The sequence below is a fragment of the Salmo salar genome, chromosome 15 (assembly GCF_965601325.2).
Source record: "Salmo salar chromosome 15, fSalSal1, whole genome shotgun sequence".
NCBI classification, from domain to species: Eukaryota; Metazoa; Chordata; class Actinopteri; order Salmoniformes; family Salmonidae; genus Salmo; species Salmo salar.
Window position 1 is genome coordinate 12,900,090 of NC_138305.1, and position 21,104 is coordinate 12,921,193.

Sequence of the window (21,104 nt, forward strand, 5' to 3'; positions counted from 1 at the left end):
CATGACACCGTGCCCCACCACGATTCCCAACATCAACTTCCACCATGACACCGTGCCCCACTACGATTCCCAATATCAACTTCCACTACGACACCGTGCCCCACTACGATTCCCAACATCAACTTCCACCATGACACCGTGCCCCACCAGGATTCCCAACATCAACTTGTCACCTAACTTTAAAAAAAGGAAAGAAGTAGTCAACACTTTTATTTGTGGTTATACACTCACTGGCCAGTTTATTAGATAAACCATCCCATTCACAAAAAAATGGTTCACTCCTACAGACAGTGAGTCATGTGGCCATGACTTGCTATATAAAACAGGCAGACCGGCATCAAGGCATTCAGTTACTGTTCCATTGAACGGCAAAACGAGTAACTTAACCAACTGAGCGTGGTATGATCGTCAGTGCCAAGCGCATCCGGTTCCAGTATCTCAGAAATGGCCACCCTCCTGGGCTTTTCACGCACGACCGTGTCTAGGGTTTTACCTAGAATGGTGCAACAAACAAAGCACATCCAGTCAGCAGAAGTCCTGTTGGAGAAAACAGCTTTTTGATGAGAGAGGACGAAGGAGAATGGCAAGAATTGTGCAAGCTAACAGGCACAACCAGACAAACCAGACAAATAACAGTGGTGTGCAGAACGGCCTCTCAGAACGCACAACTCATCAATCCTTGTCACGGATTGGCTATTGCAGCGGACGACCCACCGGGTTCCAGTCCGATCAGCTAAAAACAAGAAGAAGCGTCTCCAGTCGTAACGCCATCACCAACAATGGACATTTGAGGAGTGGAAAAGCATAGCCTGGAACATGACAGCGAGTTCAGTTGATTTGAGTGTCCTGGTCAGTCCCCAGACCTCAACCCAGTAGACCATCTAAGGTTAGGTTCACCACTGAAGGCCTATTGGTTCACCACTGAAGGTCTATAGGTTCACCACTGGTTCACCACTGAAGGTCTATAGGTTCACCACTGAAGGTCTATAGGTTCACCACTGAAGGCCTATAGGTTCACCACTGAAGGCCTATAGGTTCACCACTGAAGGTCTATAGGTTCACCACTGAAGGTCTATAGGTTCACCACTGAAGGTCTATAGGTTCACCACTGAAGGTCTATAGGTTCACTACTGAAGGTCTATAGGTTCACTACTGAAGGTCTATAGGTTCACCACTGAAGACCTATGAAGGTCTATAGGTTCACCACTGAATCAAATCAAATCAAATCACATTTATCTATATAGCCCTTCTTACATCAGCTGATATATCAAAGTGCTGTACAGAAACCCAGCCTAAAACCCCAAACAGCAAGCAAAGCAGGTGTAGAAGCACGGTGGCTAGGAAAAACTCCCTAGAAAGGCCAAAACCTAGGAAGAAACCTAGAGAGGAACCAGGCTATGAGGGGTGGCCAGTCCTCTTCTGGCTGTACCGAGTGGGGATTATAACAGCACATGGCCTAGATGTTCAAATGTTCATAAATGACCAGCATGGTCAAATAATAATAATCATAGTAGTTGTCGAGGGTGCAACAAGTCAGTAACACAAGAGTAAGTGTCAGTTGGCTTTTTCATAGCCGATCTTTGAGAGTATCTCTACCGCTCCTGCTGTCTCTAGAGAGTTGAAAACAGCAGGTCTGGGACAGGTAGCACGTCCGGTGAACAGGTCAGGGTTCCAGCAGGTCTGGGACAGCAGTAATGGGACAGGTAGCACGTCCGGTGAATAGGTCAGGGTTCCAGCAGGTCTGGGACAACAGGTCTGGGACAGGTAGCACGTCCGGTGAACAGGTCAGGGTTCCATAGCTGCAGGCAGAACAGTTGGAACTGGAGCAGCAGCACGGCCAGGTGACTGAATGCCTATGTAGGTCTATAGGTTCACCACTGAAGGCCTATAGGTTCACCACTGTACTAACATGTCTATAATAGATATAAAGGCTGGTGTCCATATCACCAACAAACTATCATGGTCGAAACACACGAAGACAGTTGTGAAGAGGGCATGACAATGCCTTTTCCCCCTCAGGAGACTGAAAAGATTTGGCATGGGTCCCCAGATCCTCAAAAAGTTCTACAGCTGCACAATTAAGAGCATCCTGACCGGTTGCATCACCGTCTGGTATGGCAACTGCTCAGCATCTGACCGTAAGGCGCTACAAAGGGTAGTGCATACGGCCCAGTACATCACTGGGGCCAAGCGTCCTGCCGTCCAGGACCTATATAATAGGTGATGTCAGAGGAAAGCCCATAAAATTGTCAGACTCCAGTCACCCAAGTCATAGACTGTTTTCTCTGCTACCACACGGCAAGCGGTACTGGAGCGCCAAGTCTAGGACCAGAAGGCTCCTTAACAGCTTCTTCCCCCAAGCCATAAGACTGCTGAACAATTAATCAAATGGCCACTGGACTATTTACATTGACCCCTCCATTTGTTTTGTACACTGCTGCTACTTGCTGTTTATTATCACCACTGATAATATACAAATGACCTTTAACCTGTACCCCCGCACACTGACTCGGTACCGGTGCCCCCTGTATATAGCCTCGTTATTGGTATGTTAATGTGTTACTTTTTATTATTTTTTAATATTTATTTTTACTTTAGTTTATTTGGTAAATATTTTCTTAACTTTTCTTGAACTGCACCGTTGGTTTAGGTCTTGTAAGTAAGCATTTCACAGTAAGGTCTACACTTGTTGTATTCGGCGCATGTGACAAATAAAGTTTGATTTGATTTGCTCAGATATTCATGTTTAAATGAGTGTATATATGTGGCCTGGTGAAACGGTTTCATGCGCTGACTGAATGGAAGCTGATTTAAAAAAATAAATAAATCACCTTTATTTAACCAGGTAGGCCAGTTGAGAACAACTTCTCATTTACAATTGCGACCTGGCCAAGATAAAGCAAAGCAGTGCGACACAAAAAACACAGAGTTACACATGGAATAAACAAACGTACAGTCAATAACACAATAGAAAAATCTGTATACAGTGTGTGCAAAATGAAGTAAGGAGGTAATGCAATAAATTGGCCAGTAGTGGCGAAGTAATTACAATTTAGCAATTTACACTGGAATGACAGATGTGCAGATGAGGATGTGCAAGTAGAAATACCAGTATGCAAAAGAGCAGAACAACAAAAACAAATATGGGGATGAGGTAGATAGTTGTTTAGATGGGCTATTTACAGATGGGCTGTGTACACCTGCAGCGATCGGTAAGCTGCTCTGACAGCTGACGCTTAAAGTTAGTGAGGGAGATATAAGTCTCTAACCTCAGTGAGTTTTGCAATTCCTTTACCTAGCAAAGACTTATAGATGACCTGGAGCCAGTGGGTTTGGCGACAAATATGTAGCAAGGACCAGCCAACAAGAGCATACAGGTCGCAGTGGTGGTTAGTTTATGGGGCTTTGGTGACAAAACGGATGGTACTGTGATAGAATGCATCCAATTTGCTGAGTAGAGTGTTGGAGGCTATTTTGTAAATTACATCGCCGAAGTCAAGGATCGGTAGGATAGTCAGTTTTAAGAGGGTATGTTTGGCAGCATGAGTGAAGGAGGCTTTGTTGCGAAATAGGAAGCCGATTCTAGATTTAATTTTGGATTGGAGATGCTTAATGTGAGTCTGGAAGGAGAGTTTACAGTCTAACCAGACACCTAGGTATTTGTAGTTGTCCACATATTCTAAGTCAGAACCGTCCAGAGTAGTGATGCTGGACGGGCAGGCAGGTGCGGGCAGCAATCGGTTGAAGAGCATGCATTTAGTTTTACTTGTATTTAAGAGCAGTTGGAGGCCACGGAAGGAGTGTTGTATGGCGTTGAAGCTCGTTTGGGGGTTTGTTAACACAATGTCCAAAGAAGGGCCAGATGTATACCGAATGGTGTCGTCTGCGTAGAGGTGGATCAAAGAATCACCCGCAGCAAGAGCGACATCATTGATATAGACAGAGAAAAGAGTCGGCCCGAGAATTGAAACCTGTGGCACACGCATAGAGACTGCCAGAGGTTCGGACAACAGGCCCTCCGATTTGACACACTGAACTCTGTCTGAGAAGTAGTTAGTGAACCAGGCAAGGCAGATAATTATGAGTTTTTTACTCCGCTGGTATCAGCTGGTCTCGGTAACAAATGACTAGTCCTCACTGTCTGAGATCGAGTCAAGACCGATTACAAATGTATCCAAAACCGAGACAAGACCGAGACACTCAACATGTGGTCTGGAGACCAGACTGTACTACAACACTGGTCAATGTCCTTATCCGGGATTTAGCCAAGTCTCTGTGAGAACCAAATTATATGTGTTCGTGTCATGCACCCAGATATCAAGAAAGTCCATATTTGATCAAACTTTGTACATTGATAAATCAAATCAATTATTTGTCACATGCGCCGAATACAACAAGTGGAGACCTTACCGTGAAATGCTTACTTACAAGACCTAAACAAACGGTGCAGTTCAGTGATACAAGCCCTCTTTGTGATTCGAAAACAGTATTTGATACAATAACACTGGAGGAGCTTACCACAGTGGGCTTCAGTAACAGAGCTAATAGTGGAATTCTACTTGATGGGCACAATATTATTCCTGACAATACCCCTGGGAATATGGTAGCAGTATTATGCTCTGTGAAATAGTGGGAGTAGGATCAGTTAACGGGTTGTTTGAGTCGTGTGTTATTACGGGAAAGTGGTATTGTCAGTAGCTACTGCAGAGCCCTCAGAGAACACCTTGTTCCATAAAAAAAACAGCCTGCAGTCTTAAAGTGCACGATGATGCTTGGTATAGATGTTGTGGGCAGTGTACTTGTCAGTTTATTTCTCTTCCTCTATGTTGTGTCAGTTCTTTCCTCTAATCTTACCATAGTACTCTGCCTCTCCTCCTTCAGTCAGACCTGCTAAAAAAAAACATGCAGGGAGGACATCTTTATTATCGTTCCTTTCCCAATATGCCCCCTTAGACACAACTATGACAAAAACAACCAACAAAAATGGGTCACAACTCCTGTAGCTCTGTCACACGCTGGGTCTGTACATAGTCAATGGTAGGCTTCGAGGGGACTCCTATGGTGGGTAGACCTTTAGCTCATCTCTTGGCAGTAGTACTGTAGACTCATTATCACTGACCTCAACCCAGAGTCTCTCAGAGCGTTCACAGTCAGCCAACTGACTCCCCTATCAGACCACAGCAAAATCACAATCTATTTGGACAGAGCAATACTCAACCATGAAGCATCGAAGACGAACAAATAGCATACTATTAACAAATGCTATAGATGGAAGGAAGATAGTGTAGGAAACGACCAAATAAAAAATTGGCCAAGAACAAATCCAATCCTTCCTAGACAACTTCCTGTACAAAATGTTTTCCTGCAATAGTGAAAGTGTAAATTTAGCAGTAGAAAACATGAACAGTATATTTGACCTATCAGCTTACATATCACATTTTAAATTCAAGCATAAAAACCTAAGACAACTGACAACAGTGACAAATGTTTTGATGAAGAATGTAAAAACCTTAGAAAGAAATTAAACACAGAGAACCAGAAAACCTTAGCTTGCTACTTCACTATGGTGAATCACTAAAACAATACAGAAATACACTACGGAAAAAGAAGGAACAGAACGTCAGAAATCAGATCAATCTAAATGAAGAATCCATAGACTCTAACCACTTCTGGGAAAATTGGAAAACACTAAGCAAACAACACGAAGAGTTATCTAATCAAAACGGAGATGTATGGATAAACCACTTCTCCAATATTTTTATAACAAAGAACCAAGAGCGAAAACATATGCATGATTATTTACTAAACTTACAATCAAATATTAAAGACCACCAGAACCCACTGGATTCTCCAATTACATTGGATGAACTACAAGACAAAATACAAACCCTCCAACCCAAAAAGGACTGTGGTGTTGATGGTATACTAAACAAAATGATAAAATATACAGACCACTAATAGGTTTCAAAAAAGATTTTGACTCAATTTGTTATGAGGGTCTGTTATGCAAATTGATGGAAAGCTGTGTTGGAGGAAAAACACATGACAAATCCATGTACACAAAGAACAAGTGTGTAGTTAAAATTGGCAATAAAAACACATGTCTTTCCTCGTGGCCATGGGGTGAGACAGGGATGCACCTTGAGCCCCACCCTCTTCAACATTTACAGTGCCTTCAGAAAGTATTCATACCTTTTGACTTTTACCACATGTTGTTGTTACAAAGTGGGATTAAAAAATATATTTGTCAATTTTTGTCAATGATCTACACAATATACACATGATCTACACAACAAAATCTAACATTGGAAGAAAAAAAAAGTTATGAAAAATAAAACACAAATATTTCTTCATTACATAAGTATTCACACCCCTGAATCAATACATGTTAGAATCACCTTTGTCAGTGATTACAGCTGTGAGTCTTTCTGGCTAAGTCTCTACAAGCTTTGCACACCTGTATTGTACAATATTTGCAAATTATTATTTAAACAATTCTTTAAACTCAAGTTGGTTGTTGATCATTGCTAGACAGCCATTTTCAATTATTGCCATTGATTTTCAAGGGGATTTAAGTCAAAGCTCCTGAGTGGCGCAGTGGTCTAAGGCGCTGCATCTCAGTGCAAGAGGCATCACTACAGTCCCTGGTTTGATTCCAGGCTGTATCACATCCGGCCGTGATTGTGAGTCCCAGAGAGCGGCGCACAATTGGCCCAGTGTCGTCTGGGTTTGGCCGGGGTAGGCCGTCATTGTAAATAAGAATTTGTTCTTAACTGACTTGCCTAGTTAAATAAATACAAAATGTATAAAGAAGCAGTGACTAGGCCACTCAGGAACATTCAATGTTGTCTTGGTAAGCAACTCCAGTGTAGATTTGGTCTGGTGTTTTAGGTTGTTGTCCTACTGAAAGGTGAATTTATCTGCCAGTGTCTGTTGAAAATCAGACTGAACCAGGATGTTGCCTGTGCTTAGCTCTATTTCATTTATTTGTATCATTAAAGAAACTCCCTAGTCCTTGCCGATGACAAGCATACCCATAACATGATGCAGCCACCACCATGCTTGAAAATATGAAGAGTGGTACTCAGTGATGTGTTCTGTTGGATTTGCCCCAAACATAACACTTTGTATTCAGGACATATAGTTAATTTCTTTGCCACATTTTTTGCAGTTTTACTTTTGTGCCTTATTGCAAACAGGATGAATTTTTTATTTATTGTATATGTGTATTCTGTAAAGGCTTCCTTCTTTTCACTCTGTCATTTAGGTTAGTATTGTGGAGTAACTACAATGTTGTTGATCCATCCTCTGTTTTATCCTATCACAGCCATTAAACTCTGTAACTGTTTTAAAGTCACCATTGACCTCATGGTGAAATCCCTGAGTGGTTTCCTTCCTCTCTGGCAACTGAGTTAGGAAGGACTCCTGTATCTTTGTAGTGACTGGGTGTATTGATACACCATCCAAAGTGTATCTAATAACTTCACCATGCTCGAAGGGATAGTCAATGTCTTAGGTGGCATTGTTAAAGCTCTCTGGTTTGTGTTTGAAAATCAGTGCTCGACTAATAATGACCTTAATGATAGTTGTTTGATACAGAAATTAAAATTCACAAATCATGTTAAACACTATTATTGCACACACACATGCAACTTATTATGTGACTTGTTAAGCACATTTTTACTCCTGAATGTATTTAGGCTTGTCATAACAAAGGGGTTGAATACTCATTGACTCAAGCCATTATTAGCTTTTAATTTTTTATTTAACCTTTATTTAACCAGGTAGGTAAGTTGAGAACAAGTTCTCATTTACAATTGCGACCTGGCCAAGATAAAGCAAAGCAGTTCGACACATACCACAACACAGAGTTACACATGGAGTAAAACAAACATACAGTCAATAATACAGTAGAAAAATAAGTCTATATACAATGTGAGCAAATGAGGTCAGATAAGGGAGGTAAAGGCAAAAAAGGCCATGGTGGCAAAGTAAATACAATATAGCAAGTAAAACACTGGAATGGTAGATTTGCAGTGGAAGAAAGTGGAAAGTAGAAATAGAAATAATGGGGTGCAAAGGAGCAAAATAAACAAATAAATAAATAAATACTGTAGGGGAAGAGGTAGTTGTTTGAGCTAAATTATAGATGGGCTATGTACAGGTGCAGTGATCTGTGAGCTGCTCTGACAGCTGGTGCTTAAAGCTAGTGAGGGAGATAAGTGTTTCCAGTTTCAGAGATTTTTGTAGTTCGTTCCAGTCATTGGCAGCAGAGAACTGGAAGGAGAGACGGCCAATGGAGGAATTGGCTTTGGGGGTGACCAGAGAGATATACCTGTTGGAGCGCGTGCTACAGGTGGGTGCTGCTATGCTGACCAGTGAGCTGAGATAAGGGGGGACTTTACCTAGCAGGGTCTTGTAGATGACCTGGAGCCAGTGGGTTTTGCGACGAGTATGAAGCGAGGGCCAGCCAGCAAGAGCGTACAGGTCGCAGTGGTGGGTAGTATATGGGGCTTTGGTGACAAAACAGATGGCACTGTGATAGACTGCATCCAGTTTATTGAGTAGAGTGTTGGAGGCTATTTTGTAAATGACATCGCCGAATTTGTAATTAATTTGTAAACATTTTGAGAAACACAATTCCATTTTGACATTATGGGGTATTGTGTGTAGGCCAGTGACACAAAATCTATATTTAATCATTTAAACACAACAAAATTTGGAAAAAGTCAAGGGATGTGAAATACTTTCTGTATTTCAGCAAATTGGCGAGTGCACTAGAACAGTTTGCAGCACCCGGCCTCACCCTACTGGACTCGGAAATCAAATGTCTACTGTTTGCTGATTATATTATTGATTGTATCTGGTGCTTCTGTCCTGAATGTCAATCTACTATCCCCCATAGTACAAAAGTTGACCTATTCTGTGCAATAAATAAATATTCCAAATATAGTCTGGGACAGTTGTGGGACGCGATAGTGTTACGTGAATTTTCGAATCCCAAGGATAATAATTAACAATCAATAAGCCCCAAGGTTTGTAAGAGAACTGGGTTAATAATAATTAGGCAAGGACTCAGCTTTTCTGCAAAAGGTCTTGTACAGTTTATTCAGTAGAACGTTCTGCAGTTCATTACACAAAACATCTATTATATACAAGGCTCCTCATTTACATATTACACACTACACACTACACACTACACACTAACACACTACACACTACACACTAACACACTACATACTACACACTAACACACTACACACTACACACTAACACACTACACATTACACACTACACACTACACACTACACACTAACACACTAACACACTACACACTAACACACTTACACACTACACACTAACACATAACACACTACACACTACACACTAACACACTACATACTACACACTAACACACTACACACTACACACTACACACTAACACACTACACATTACACACTACACACTACACACTACACACTACACACTACACACTAACACACTAACACACTAACATACTACACGCTACACACTAACACACTACACACTACACACTACACACTAACACACTACACACTAACACACTACACACTACACACTACACACTACACACTAACACACTACACACTTACACACTACACACTACACACTACACACTACACACTAACATACTACACACTACACACTAACACACTACACACTAACACACTACACACTACACACTAACACACTACACACTACACACTACACACTACACACTAACACACTACACATTACACACTACACACTACACACTACACACTACACAATAACACACTACACACTACACACTACACACTAACACACTAACACACTAACACACTACACACTACACACTACACATTACACACTAACACACTACACACTACACACTAACACACTACACACTAACACACTACACATTACACACTACACACTACACACTAACACTACACACTACACACTAACACACTACACACTAACACACTACACACTACACACTAACACACTACACACTACACACTAACACACTACACACTAACACACTAACACACTACACACTACACACTAACACACTAACACACTACACACTACACACTACACACTAACACACTACACAATACACACTAACACACTAACACACTACACACTAACACACTACACACTAACACACTACACACTACACACTACACACTAACACACTACACACTAACACACTACACACTAACACACTACACACTAACACACTACACAATATACACTAACACACTAACACACTACACACTAACACACTAACACTAAGGAGAGTTCATTGTTCTTCCCCAGAACTCTCAACACCGTAAATTCTTACCCAGCCGACAGTATTTTAGTACTCTGAGATTAGGGAAACCTGGAGGGTTCGAGCTAGGTCAGGTCAACCACAGTTTAACAGTTCTTGATGTTTACTTAAACACACAGACCTCCATCCCTCTCCTATCCTAGTCAATCTCATGAGACTTATGCTTAAAACCCTTTAGTTACTTATTCTACAGGCTATATAGACCATATCCCTATATTCAGGGTAGAATTATTTAATCATTTACTCTCAAGCAGGAATTCCTTTAACAGATAGATCCCATCTTCATACAACCACTATCATCAGAAAAACCTTTTTTAACGCAATGTGGCTGAAAGAACAGATCAGAACATTTAGCTTAAAATGTTGATAAACTATGAGGATATTTCTTCACATTATAATTCCAGCAATGCCCAGATGGCAGCGGGCTATAAACGTTAATGTTTCATTAGCAGGAAAACACCATTATCAAAAGTGACCGCAAATGCGATTATGCAGGTAATGCTTTAATTTTAAAGGTGCCTTTTATGGTGAAAATTATCTCTCCCCAAACTTGAAACTCACGCGCTGCTTATATATGTAGTTAGGCTCTACACCCGTTGTAAAGCAAATTAATGTGATTCATTTTAAGAAGTTATTTGTCCACTTTAGTTGTGATACAAACCTTATCAAAACACATAGGACTATGGGCTATGCTACATGAGGTGTGATACTAACCTTATTAAAACATATAGGACTATGGGCAACTAACCTTATTAAACATACAGGACTATGGGCTGGGCTACATGAGTTGTGATACTAACCTTATTAAAACATATAGGACTATGGGCTACTAACCTTATTAAAACATATTGCACTATGGGCTACAAACCTTATTAAAACATATAGGACTATGGACTACTAACCTTATTAAAACATATAGGACTATGGGCTACTAACCTTATTAAAACATATAGGACTATGGGCTACTAACCTTATTAAAACATATAGGACTATGGGCTACAAACCTTATTAAACATATAGGACTATGGGCTACAAACCTTATCAAAACATATAGGACTATGGGCTACTAACCTTATTAAAACATATAGGACTATGGGCAACTAACCTTATTAAACATACAGGACTATGGGCTGGGCTACATGAGTTGTGATACTAACCTTATTAAAACATATAGGACTATGGGCTACTAACCTTATTAAAACATATTGCACTATGGGCTACAAACCTTATTAAAACATATAGGACTATGGACTACTAACCTTATTAAAACATATAGGACTATGGGCTACTAACCTTATTAAAACATATAGGACTATGGGCTACTAACCTTATTAAAACATATAGGACTATGGGCTACAAACCTTATTAAACATATAGGACTATGGGCTACAAACCTTATCAAAACATATAGGACTATGGGCTACTAACCTTATTAAAACATATAGGACTATGGGCTACTAACCTTATTAAAACATATAGGACTATGGGCTACAAACCTTATTAAAACATATAGGACTATGGGCTAGGCTACATGAGGTGTGATACTAACCTTATTAAAACATATAGGACTATGGGCTACTAACCTTATTAAAACATATTGCACTATGGGCTACAAACCTTATTAAAACATATAGGACTATGGACTACTAACCTTATTAAAACATATAGGACTATGGGCTACTAACCTTATTAAAACATATAGGACTATGGGCTACTAACCTTATTAAAACATATAGGACTATGGGCTACAAACCTTATTAAACATATAGGACTATGGGCTACAAACCTTATCAAAACATATAGGACTATGGGCTACTAACCTTATTAAACATATAGGACTATGGGCTACAAACCTTATCAAAACATATAGGACTATGGGCTACTAACCTTATTAAAACATATAGGACTATGGGCTACTAACCTTATTAAAACATATAGGACTATGGGCTACAAACCTTATCAAAACATATAGGACTATGGGCTACTAACCTTATTAAAACATATAGGACTATGGGCAACTAACCTTATTAAACATACAGGACTATGGGCTGGGCTACATGAGTTGTGATACTAACCTTATTAAAACATATAGGACTATGGGCTACTAACCTTATTAAAACATATTGCACTATGGGCTACAAACCTTATTAAAACATATAGGACTATGGACTACTAACCTTATTAAAACATATAGGACTATGGGCTACTAACCTTATTAAAACATATAGGACTATGGGCTACTAACCTTATTAAAACATATAGGACTATGGGCTACAAACCTTATTAAACATATAGGACTATGGGCTACAAACCTTATCAAAACATATAGGACTATGGGCTACTAACCTTATTAAAACATATAGGACTATGGGCTACTAACCTTATTAAAACATATAGGACTATGGGCTACAAACCTTATTAAAACATATAGGACTATGGGCTAGGCTACATGAGGTGTGATACTAACCTTATTAAAACATATAGGACTATGGGCTACTAACCTTATTAAAACATATTGCACTATGGGCTACAAACCTTATTAAAACATATAGGACTATGGGCTACTAACCGTATTAAAACATATAGGACTATGGGCTACTAACCTTATTAAAACATATAGGACTATGGGCTACTAACCTTATTAAATCATATAGGACTATGGGCTACTAACCTTATTAAAACATATAGGACTATGGGCTACTAAACTTATTAAAACATATAGGACTATGGACTAGGCTACATGAGGTGTGATACTAACCTTATTAAACATATAGGACTATGGACTACTAACCTTATTAAAACATATAGGACTATGGGCTACTAACCTTATTAAAACATATAGGACTATGGACTACTAACCTTATTAAAACATATAGGACTATGGACTAGGTTACACGAGGTGTGATGCTAACCATATTAAACATATAGGACTATGGGCTACTAACCTTATTAAAACATATAGGACTATGGACTACTAACCTTATTAAAACATATAGGACTATGGACTACTAACCTTATTAAAACATATAGGACTATGGGCTAGGCTACATGAGGTGTGATGCTAACCTTATTAAACATATAGGACTATGGGCTACTAACCTTATTAAAACATATAGGACTATGGACTACTAACCTTATTAAAACATATAGGACTATGGGCTACTAACCTTATTATAACATATAGGGCTATGGGCTACTAACCTTATTAAAACATATAGGACTATGGGCTACAAACCTTATTAAACATATAGGACTATGGGCTACTAACCTTATTAAAACATATAGGACTATGGGCTAGGATACATGAGGTGTGATACTAACCTTATTAAAACATATAGGACTATGGGCTACTAACCTTATTAAAACATATAGGACTATGGGCTACTAACCTTATTAAAACATATAGGCCTATGGGCTAGGCTACATGAGGCATGTGACTATAATTACAAAAAGTAGAGATAAAAAAGGCAATGTTTCTTGCTTTACGCTCGGCATCATTCACAACAGATAATATATAATTCACAAGTGATAAACTAATATTATCACCCATCAGACTATTCTTGATTTAATCTTGTCTTTACATATACTAAATAATATACTAAATAATATATGTGTGAAATTAGTATTGATGTAGAATGGACCGTTATCATGCACCTGTCTGGAAACAGGGTCAGCAGGGGAAAACAGGGTCTCACGGATCCCTCCGGAACTTTCATTACGCACACCTGTCCCCTATTCCCACTGATTAGTCCTTGTATAAGTGAGCCCTTTGGTTTCCCTCGGGCTGTTCCATTATTGTTAAAATGTCCATTAATGCGTGTGAGTACCTGTGCTGTGTGTTTTGGGCTTTCGTGCCATTGTGCAGATGATTACGGGTCTCGTCCCGTGTGTTAATCGTTGTGCGCTTGTGTTATTTATCAGAGGTACTCCTCGCTCTTTTGTTTGGGTTTCTACCGTGTGTTTTTATTACGTGTATGTTTGGTCTTCGTCCTAGTGCCTTTACACGGCACGCTGTAATTTGGGCTGAATAAAAAAAACTATTACGCATTCCTGCGTCTGTCTCCCGATCCTTCATGCCAACGTGACACAGGGGCAGCAGAGGGAAAAAATACATTTAATCTATGCACTTAAATAGCGAATGGAGGACACTTTTCCCATAGTTCATTTTCATGCCAGCCAGGTAGGCTTTACTCCTGTTGTAAAGAGAAGCAGAGCTTGGAGAAGTCTAATTACTGTGACTAAACGGTCACGTGGAATTTGACTGCCTTCATGATGCGTTGCCGACGGTGTGGTAGTAATACGGTTACCGTAACAGCCCCAATCACAGCAACAAGATTTGAGGCCCGTTGCCATGTGCAAAGGGCAACGAGTGGAGAACAAACACCATTGCAAATTCAACCTATATTTATCTATTTATTTATCTTCCCCAACTATTCATACTACAACAATTTGCACATTGCTAAAACACTGAAATATCTTAATCTTTTTTAAACCTTTTTGAGTGTAATGTTTACTGTTCATTTCTAAACAGTAACAAGGCATGATGGGGGATTTGTCACGGTTGTCGAAAGGAGGAGCGGACCAAAGTGTGTGTCGTTCCACATTTTATTTATACTGCAAAACTATGCGATACATAAATAAACTGAATGACAAAAAACAACAAACCGTGACGCAGAGGTGAAACATATACTACTCAAAATTAATCTCCCACAAACCCAGGTGGGACAAACACCAACTTAAATATTACCTCCAATTAGAGACAACGATGACCAGCTGCCTCTAATTGGAGATCATCCCAAACAAAGCCCAACATAGAAATACAAAACTAGAACATAACAACATAGAAAAACTAAACTAGAAAACCCCCCTGTCAAGCCCTGACCTACTCTACCATCGAAAATAACAGCTTTCTAAGGTCAGGACGTGACAGGATTGGTCTCCTACATGGATCATACAGTAACAAGGCATGATGGGGGTTTGGTCTCCTCCTACAGGGATCATACAGTAACAAGGCATGATGGGGGATTGGTCTCCTCCTACAGGGATCAGTCTCAACCTCCAGTGTCTCAACTCCATGTCTCCTCCCAGCTCAGAACTGCAGTGTTTTTATAAAATGCAATGCCGTGCCCTATCTAATGGAGGTGTGTGTTTCTCCTGCAGTCTTCGTTGCGAGGAGAGAACATCACGGTGTTTGGCTGTCTGAACCACGGCATGCCCCTGTCCCTGAAAGACAACTCCTCGGTCAAATGTGAATCAGGTAGGAGGAGCTGCTGCTTTGATAGAATGTAGTTGCAAAGATTACAGATATCTCTGCATCCAGGCGATTATGCCCATAAGATCAGATAAGCGATAAGAAACTAGCTTGTGATCAAATAAATCTCTCTCCCTCTCTTTCTCTCCCTCTGTCTCTCCCTCCCTCTCTCTGTCTCACCCTCCCTCCCTCTCTCTGTCTCTCCCTCCCTCCCTCCCTCTCTCTCTCTCCCTCCCTCCCTCCCTCCCTCCCTCTCTCTGTCTCTCCCTCCCTCTCTCTCTCTGTCTCTCTCTCTCTCCCTCTCTCTGTCTCTCCCTCCCTCCCTCTCTCTGTCTCTCCCTCCCTCCCTCCCTCTCTCTGTCTCTCCCTCCCTCTCTCTGTCTCTCCCTCCCTCCCTCTCTCTGTCTCTCCCTCCCTCCCTCTCTCTCTCTCTCTCTCTGTCTCTCTCTCCCTCTCTCCCTCTCTCTCTCTCTCTCCCTCCCTCTCTCTGTCTCTCTCTCCCTCCCTCTCTCTGTCTCTCCCTCGCTCCCTACCTCTCTCTATCTCTCCCTCCCTCCCTCTCTCTCTCTCTCTGTCTCTCTCTCCCTCCCTCTCTCTGTCTCTCCCTCCCTCTCTCTCTCTGTCTCTCTCTCCCTCCCTCCCTCTCTCTGTCTCTCCCTCTCTCCCTCCCTCCCTCTCTCTGTCTCTCCCTCCCTCTCTCTCTCTGTCTCTCTCTCTCTCCCTCTCTCTGTCTCTCCCTCTCTCTGTCTCTCCCTCCCTCCCTCCCTCTCTCTGTCTCTCCCTCCCTCTCTCTGTCTCTCCCTCCCTCCCTCTCTCTCTCTCTCCCTCCCTCTCTCTGTCTCTCTCTCCCTCCCTCTCTCTGTCTCTCCTTCCCTCCCTCCCTCTCTCTGTCTCTCCCTCCCTCCCTCTCTCTGTCTCACCCTCGCTCTCTCTGTCTCACCCTCCCTCTCTCTATCTCTCCCTCCCTCTCTCCCTCTCTCTCTCTCTCTCTCTCTCCCTCCCTCTCTCTGTCTCTCTCTCCCTCCCTCTCTCTGTCTCTCCCTCCCTCCCTCTCTCTATCTCTCCCTCCCTCCCTCTCTCTCTCTCTCTGTCTCTCTCTCCCTCCCTCTCTCTGTCTCTCCCTCCCTCCCTCCCTCTCTCTGTCTCTCCCTCCCTCCCTCTCTCTGTCTCACCCTCCCTCTCTCTGTCTCACCCTCCCTCTCTCTGTCTCTCCCTCCCTCTCTCTCTCTGTCTCTCTCTCCCTCCCTCTCTCTGTCTCTGCCCCCCACCCCTCTCCAGACTCTGTATCAGGTTTCCTGTTGTCAGTAAACTCCAGCTCCAACATCACTAAGCTGAGGATCCCCTACCCCCAGACTGGAACCTGGTACCTTAGCCTGAGATCCCTCTGTGCCACCGAACATGGGTGAGATACCTGCTAATACCTTGGGTCAGTAGAGTGTGAGAGAGGCTGGGTCAGTAGAGTGTGAGAGAGGCTGGGTCAGTAGAGTGTGAGAGAGGCTGGGTCAGTAGAGTGTGAGAGAGGCTGGGTCAGTAGAGTGTGAGAGAAGCTGGGTCAGTAGAGTGTGGGAGAGGCTGGGTCAGTAGAGTGTGAGAGAGGCTGGGTCAGTAGAGTGTGAGAGAGGCTGGGTCAGTAGAGTGTGAGAGAGGCTGGGTCAGTAGAGTGTGAGAGAAGCTGGGTCAGTAGAGTGTGGGAGAGGCTGGGTCAGTAGAGTGTGAGAGAGGCTGGGTCAGTAGAGGGTGGGAGAGGCTAGGTCAGTAGAGGGTGGGAGAGGCAGGGTCAGTAGAGGCTGAATAAAGAGGGTGAGAGGCTGGGTCAGTAGAGGCTGAATAAAGAGGGTGAGAGGCTGGGTCAGTAGAGGGTGGGAGAGGCTGGGTCAGTAGAGGGTGGGAGAGGCTGGGTCAGTAGAGTGTGAGAGAGGCTGGGTCAGTAGAGTGTGAGAGAGGCTGGGTCAGTAGAGTGTGAGAGAGGCTGGGTCAGTAGAGGGTGGGAGAGGCTAGGTCAGTAGAGTCTGAATAAAAAGGGTGAGAGGCTGGGTCAGTCATACAGCGAACCCAGTTTACTCATGTCTCTATTAAGGAATTGTACCCACTGATGTGGTGCAGACTCTCTCACCCTCTTTAATCACCCTCTACTGACCCAGCCTCTCACCCTCTTTAATCAACCTCTATTGACCCAGCCTCTCAATCCCCTTTTACTCATCCTCTCCTCCTCTCTCCTCCTCTCTCCTGCTCCTCTCTCCTCCTCTCTCCTGCTCCTCTCTCCTCTCTCCTGTTCCTCTCTCCTGCTCCCATCTCCTCCTCTCTCCTGTTCCTCTCTCCTCCTCTGTCCTGCTCCTCTCTCCTCCTCTCACCTGCTCATCTCTCCTCCTCCTTTCCCCTGCTCCTCTCCCCTGCTCATCTCACCTGCTCATCTCTCCTCCTCCTCCTCTCATCTGCTCCTCTCTGCTGCTCCTCTCTCCTCCTCTCTTCTGCTCCTCTCTCCTCCTCTCTCCTGCTCCTCGTCTCTCCTCCTCTCTCCCCCTCTCTCCTCCTCTCTCCTGCTCCTCGTTCCTGCTCTCTCCTGCTCCTCTCTCCTGCTCCTCGTTCCTCCTCTCTCCTGCTCCTCTCTCCTCCTCTCTCCTGCTCCTCTCTCCTCCTCTCTCCTCCTCTCCTCTTTTTATAGTTCTTCTGTTAGAAACATTTAAATGTGTCTCCTATCCATACAGGCCAATGTCCACCAGTGTAAGGGGTTAAATACAAGCCAACCGATTGGTACATAGGGATGATGATAAGTCTATAAGCAGACTGTAGTTGATTGGCTCAGGAATTGGTAGGAGCTAATTGGTGTACATAATTTATTGAAATTGAATTGCTGCAGGTGTGAGGAATTAACACGAGTTGATTGGTTAGAAAACAATGCTGGGTCTTTTCTCCCTAGTTGGCACTAAATGGAAATTGAAAAAAGTATGTGAGATTGAAGACTACAATATAACTATTTGATATCTGTTGTTGTTGTCCAGGTTTGAGCCGTGTATCAGGGGCCAGTGTATCAGGGGACAGTGTATCAGGGGACAGTGTATCAGGGGACAGTGTATCAGTAGACAGTGTATCAGTGTATCAGGGGACAGTGTATCAGTGTATCAGGGGACAGTGTATCAGGGGACAGTGTATCAGTGTATCAGGGGACAGTGTATCAGTGTATCAGGGGACAGTGTATCAGGGGACAGTGTATCAGGGGACAGTGTATCAGTGTATCAGGGGCCAGTGTATCAGTAGACAGTGTATCAGCATATCAGGGGACAGTGTATCAGGGGACAGTGTATCAGTAGACAGTGTATCAGTGTATCAGGGGCCAGTGTATCAGGGGACAGTGTATCAGGGGCCAGTGTATCAGTAGACAGTGTATCAGTGTATCAGGGGACAGTGTTTCAGGGGCCAGTGTATCAGGGGCCAGTGTATCAAGGGCCAGTGTATCAGGGGACTGTGTATCAGGGGCCAGTGTATCAGTGTATCAGGGGCCAGTGTATCAGGGGACAGTGTATCAGGGGCCAGTGTATCAGTAGACAGTGTATCAGTGTATCAAGGGCCAGTGTATCAGGGGACAGTGTATCAGGGGACAGTGTATCAGGGGCCAGTGTATCAGGGGCCAGTGTATCAGGGGACAGTGTATCAGGGGACAGTGTATCAGGGGACAGTGTATCAGGGACCAGTGTATCAGTAGACAGTGTATCAGTGTATCAGGGGCCAGTGTATCAGTGGACAGTGTATCAGTGGACAGTGTATCAGTGGACAGTGTATCAGTGTATCAGGGGACAGTGTATCAGGGGACAGTGTATCAGTGTATCAGGGGCCAGTGTATCAGGGGACAGTGTATCAGGGGCCAGTGTATCAGGGGACAGTGTATCAGTGTATCAGGGGCCAGTGTATCAGGGGCCAGTGTATCAGGGGACAGTGTATCAGGGGCCAGTGTATCAGTAGACAGTGTATCAGTGTATCAGGGGCCAGTGTATCAGGGGACAGTGTATCAGGGGACAGTGTATCAGTAGACAGTGTATCAGTGTATCAGGGGCCAGTGTATCAGGGGACAGTGTATCAGGGGACAGTGTATCAGGGGACAGTGTATCAGGGGCCAGTGTATCAGTAGACAGTGTATCAGTGTATCAGGGGCCAGTGTATCAGGGGACAGTGTATCAGGGGACAGTGTATCAGGGGCCAGTGTATCAGTAGACAGTGTAACAGGGGCCAGTGTATCAGGGGACAGTGTATCAGTGTATCAGGGGACAATGTATCAGGGGACAGTGTATCAGGGGACAGTGTATCAGGGGACAGTGTATCAGGGGACAGTGTATCAGTGTATCAGGGGACAATGTATCAGGGGACAGTGTATCAGGGGACAGTGTATCAGGGGACAGTGTATCAGGGGCCAGTGTATCAGGGGACAGTGTATCAGTGTATCAGGGGACAGTGTATCAGGGGACAGTGTATCAGGGGCCAGTGTATCAGTGGACAGTGTATCAGTGGACAGTGTATCAGGGGACAGTGTATCAGTGTATCAGGGGACAGTGTATCAGGGGACAGTGTATCAGGGGACAGTGTATCAGTGTATCAGGGGACAGTGTATCAGTGTATCAGGGGACAGTGTATCAGGGGCCAGTATATCAGGGGACAGTGTATCAGTGTATCAGGGTTCCAGTGTATCAGGGGCCAATATATCAGGGGACAGTGTATCAAGGGACAGTGTATCAGGGGACAGTGTATCAGTGTATCAGGGGACAGTGTATCAGGGGACAGTGTATCAGTGTATCAGGGGACAGTGTATCAGTGTATCAGGGGACAGTGTATCAGGGGACAGTGTATCAGGGGACAGTGTATCAGTGTATCAGGGGCCAGTGTATCAGGGGCCAGTGTATCAGGGGCCAGTGTATCAGGGGACAGTGTATCAGGGGCCAGTGTATCAGGGGCCAGTGTATCAGTAGACAGTGTATCAGTGTATCAGGGGCCAGTGTATCAGGGGACAGTGTATCAGGGGCCAGTGTATCAGTAGACAGTGTATCAGTGTATCAGGGGACAGTGTATCAGGGGCCAGTGTATCAGGGGCCAGTGTATCAGGGGCCAGTGTATCAGGGGCCAGTGTATCAGGGGACAGTGTATCAGGGGACAGTGTATCAGGGGACAGTGTATCAGTAGACAGTGTATCAGTGTATCTCGGAGGACAGTGTATAAGTGTATCAAGGGCCAGTGTATCAGGGGACAGTGTATCAGGGGACAGTGTATCAGGGGACAGTGTATCAGGGGACAGTGTATCAGTAGACAGTGTATCAGTGTATCAGGGGACAGTGTATCAGGGGCCAGTGTATCAGGGGCCAGTGTATCAGGGGCCAGTGTATCAGGGGCCAGTGTATCAGTAGACAGTGTATCAGTGTATCAGGGGCCAGTGTATCAGGGGACAGTGTATCAGGGGACAGTGTATCAGGGGCCAGTGTATCAGTAGACAGTGTATCAGTGTATCAGGGGCC

At 43.4% G+C, this 21,104-nt stretch overlaps 1 protein-coding gene across 1 annotated transcript in view; it reads left to right on the forward strand.

The window, feature by feature from the left end:
* The window catches only part of tmem8b (transmembrane protein 8B), a 400,770-nt gene that overhangs the window by 333,693 nt on the left and 45,973 nt on the right, over positions 1-21,104 (forward strand). The window contains exons 7-8 of the mRNA XM_045695455.2: positions 15,519-15,615; positions 16,888-17,011. Of these exons, the coding sequence (XP_045551411.2) occupies positions 15,519-15,615; positions 16,888-17,011 (221 nt within the window). The remainder of the gene's footprint in view (positions 1-15,518; positions 15,616-16,887; positions 17,012-21,104) is intronic.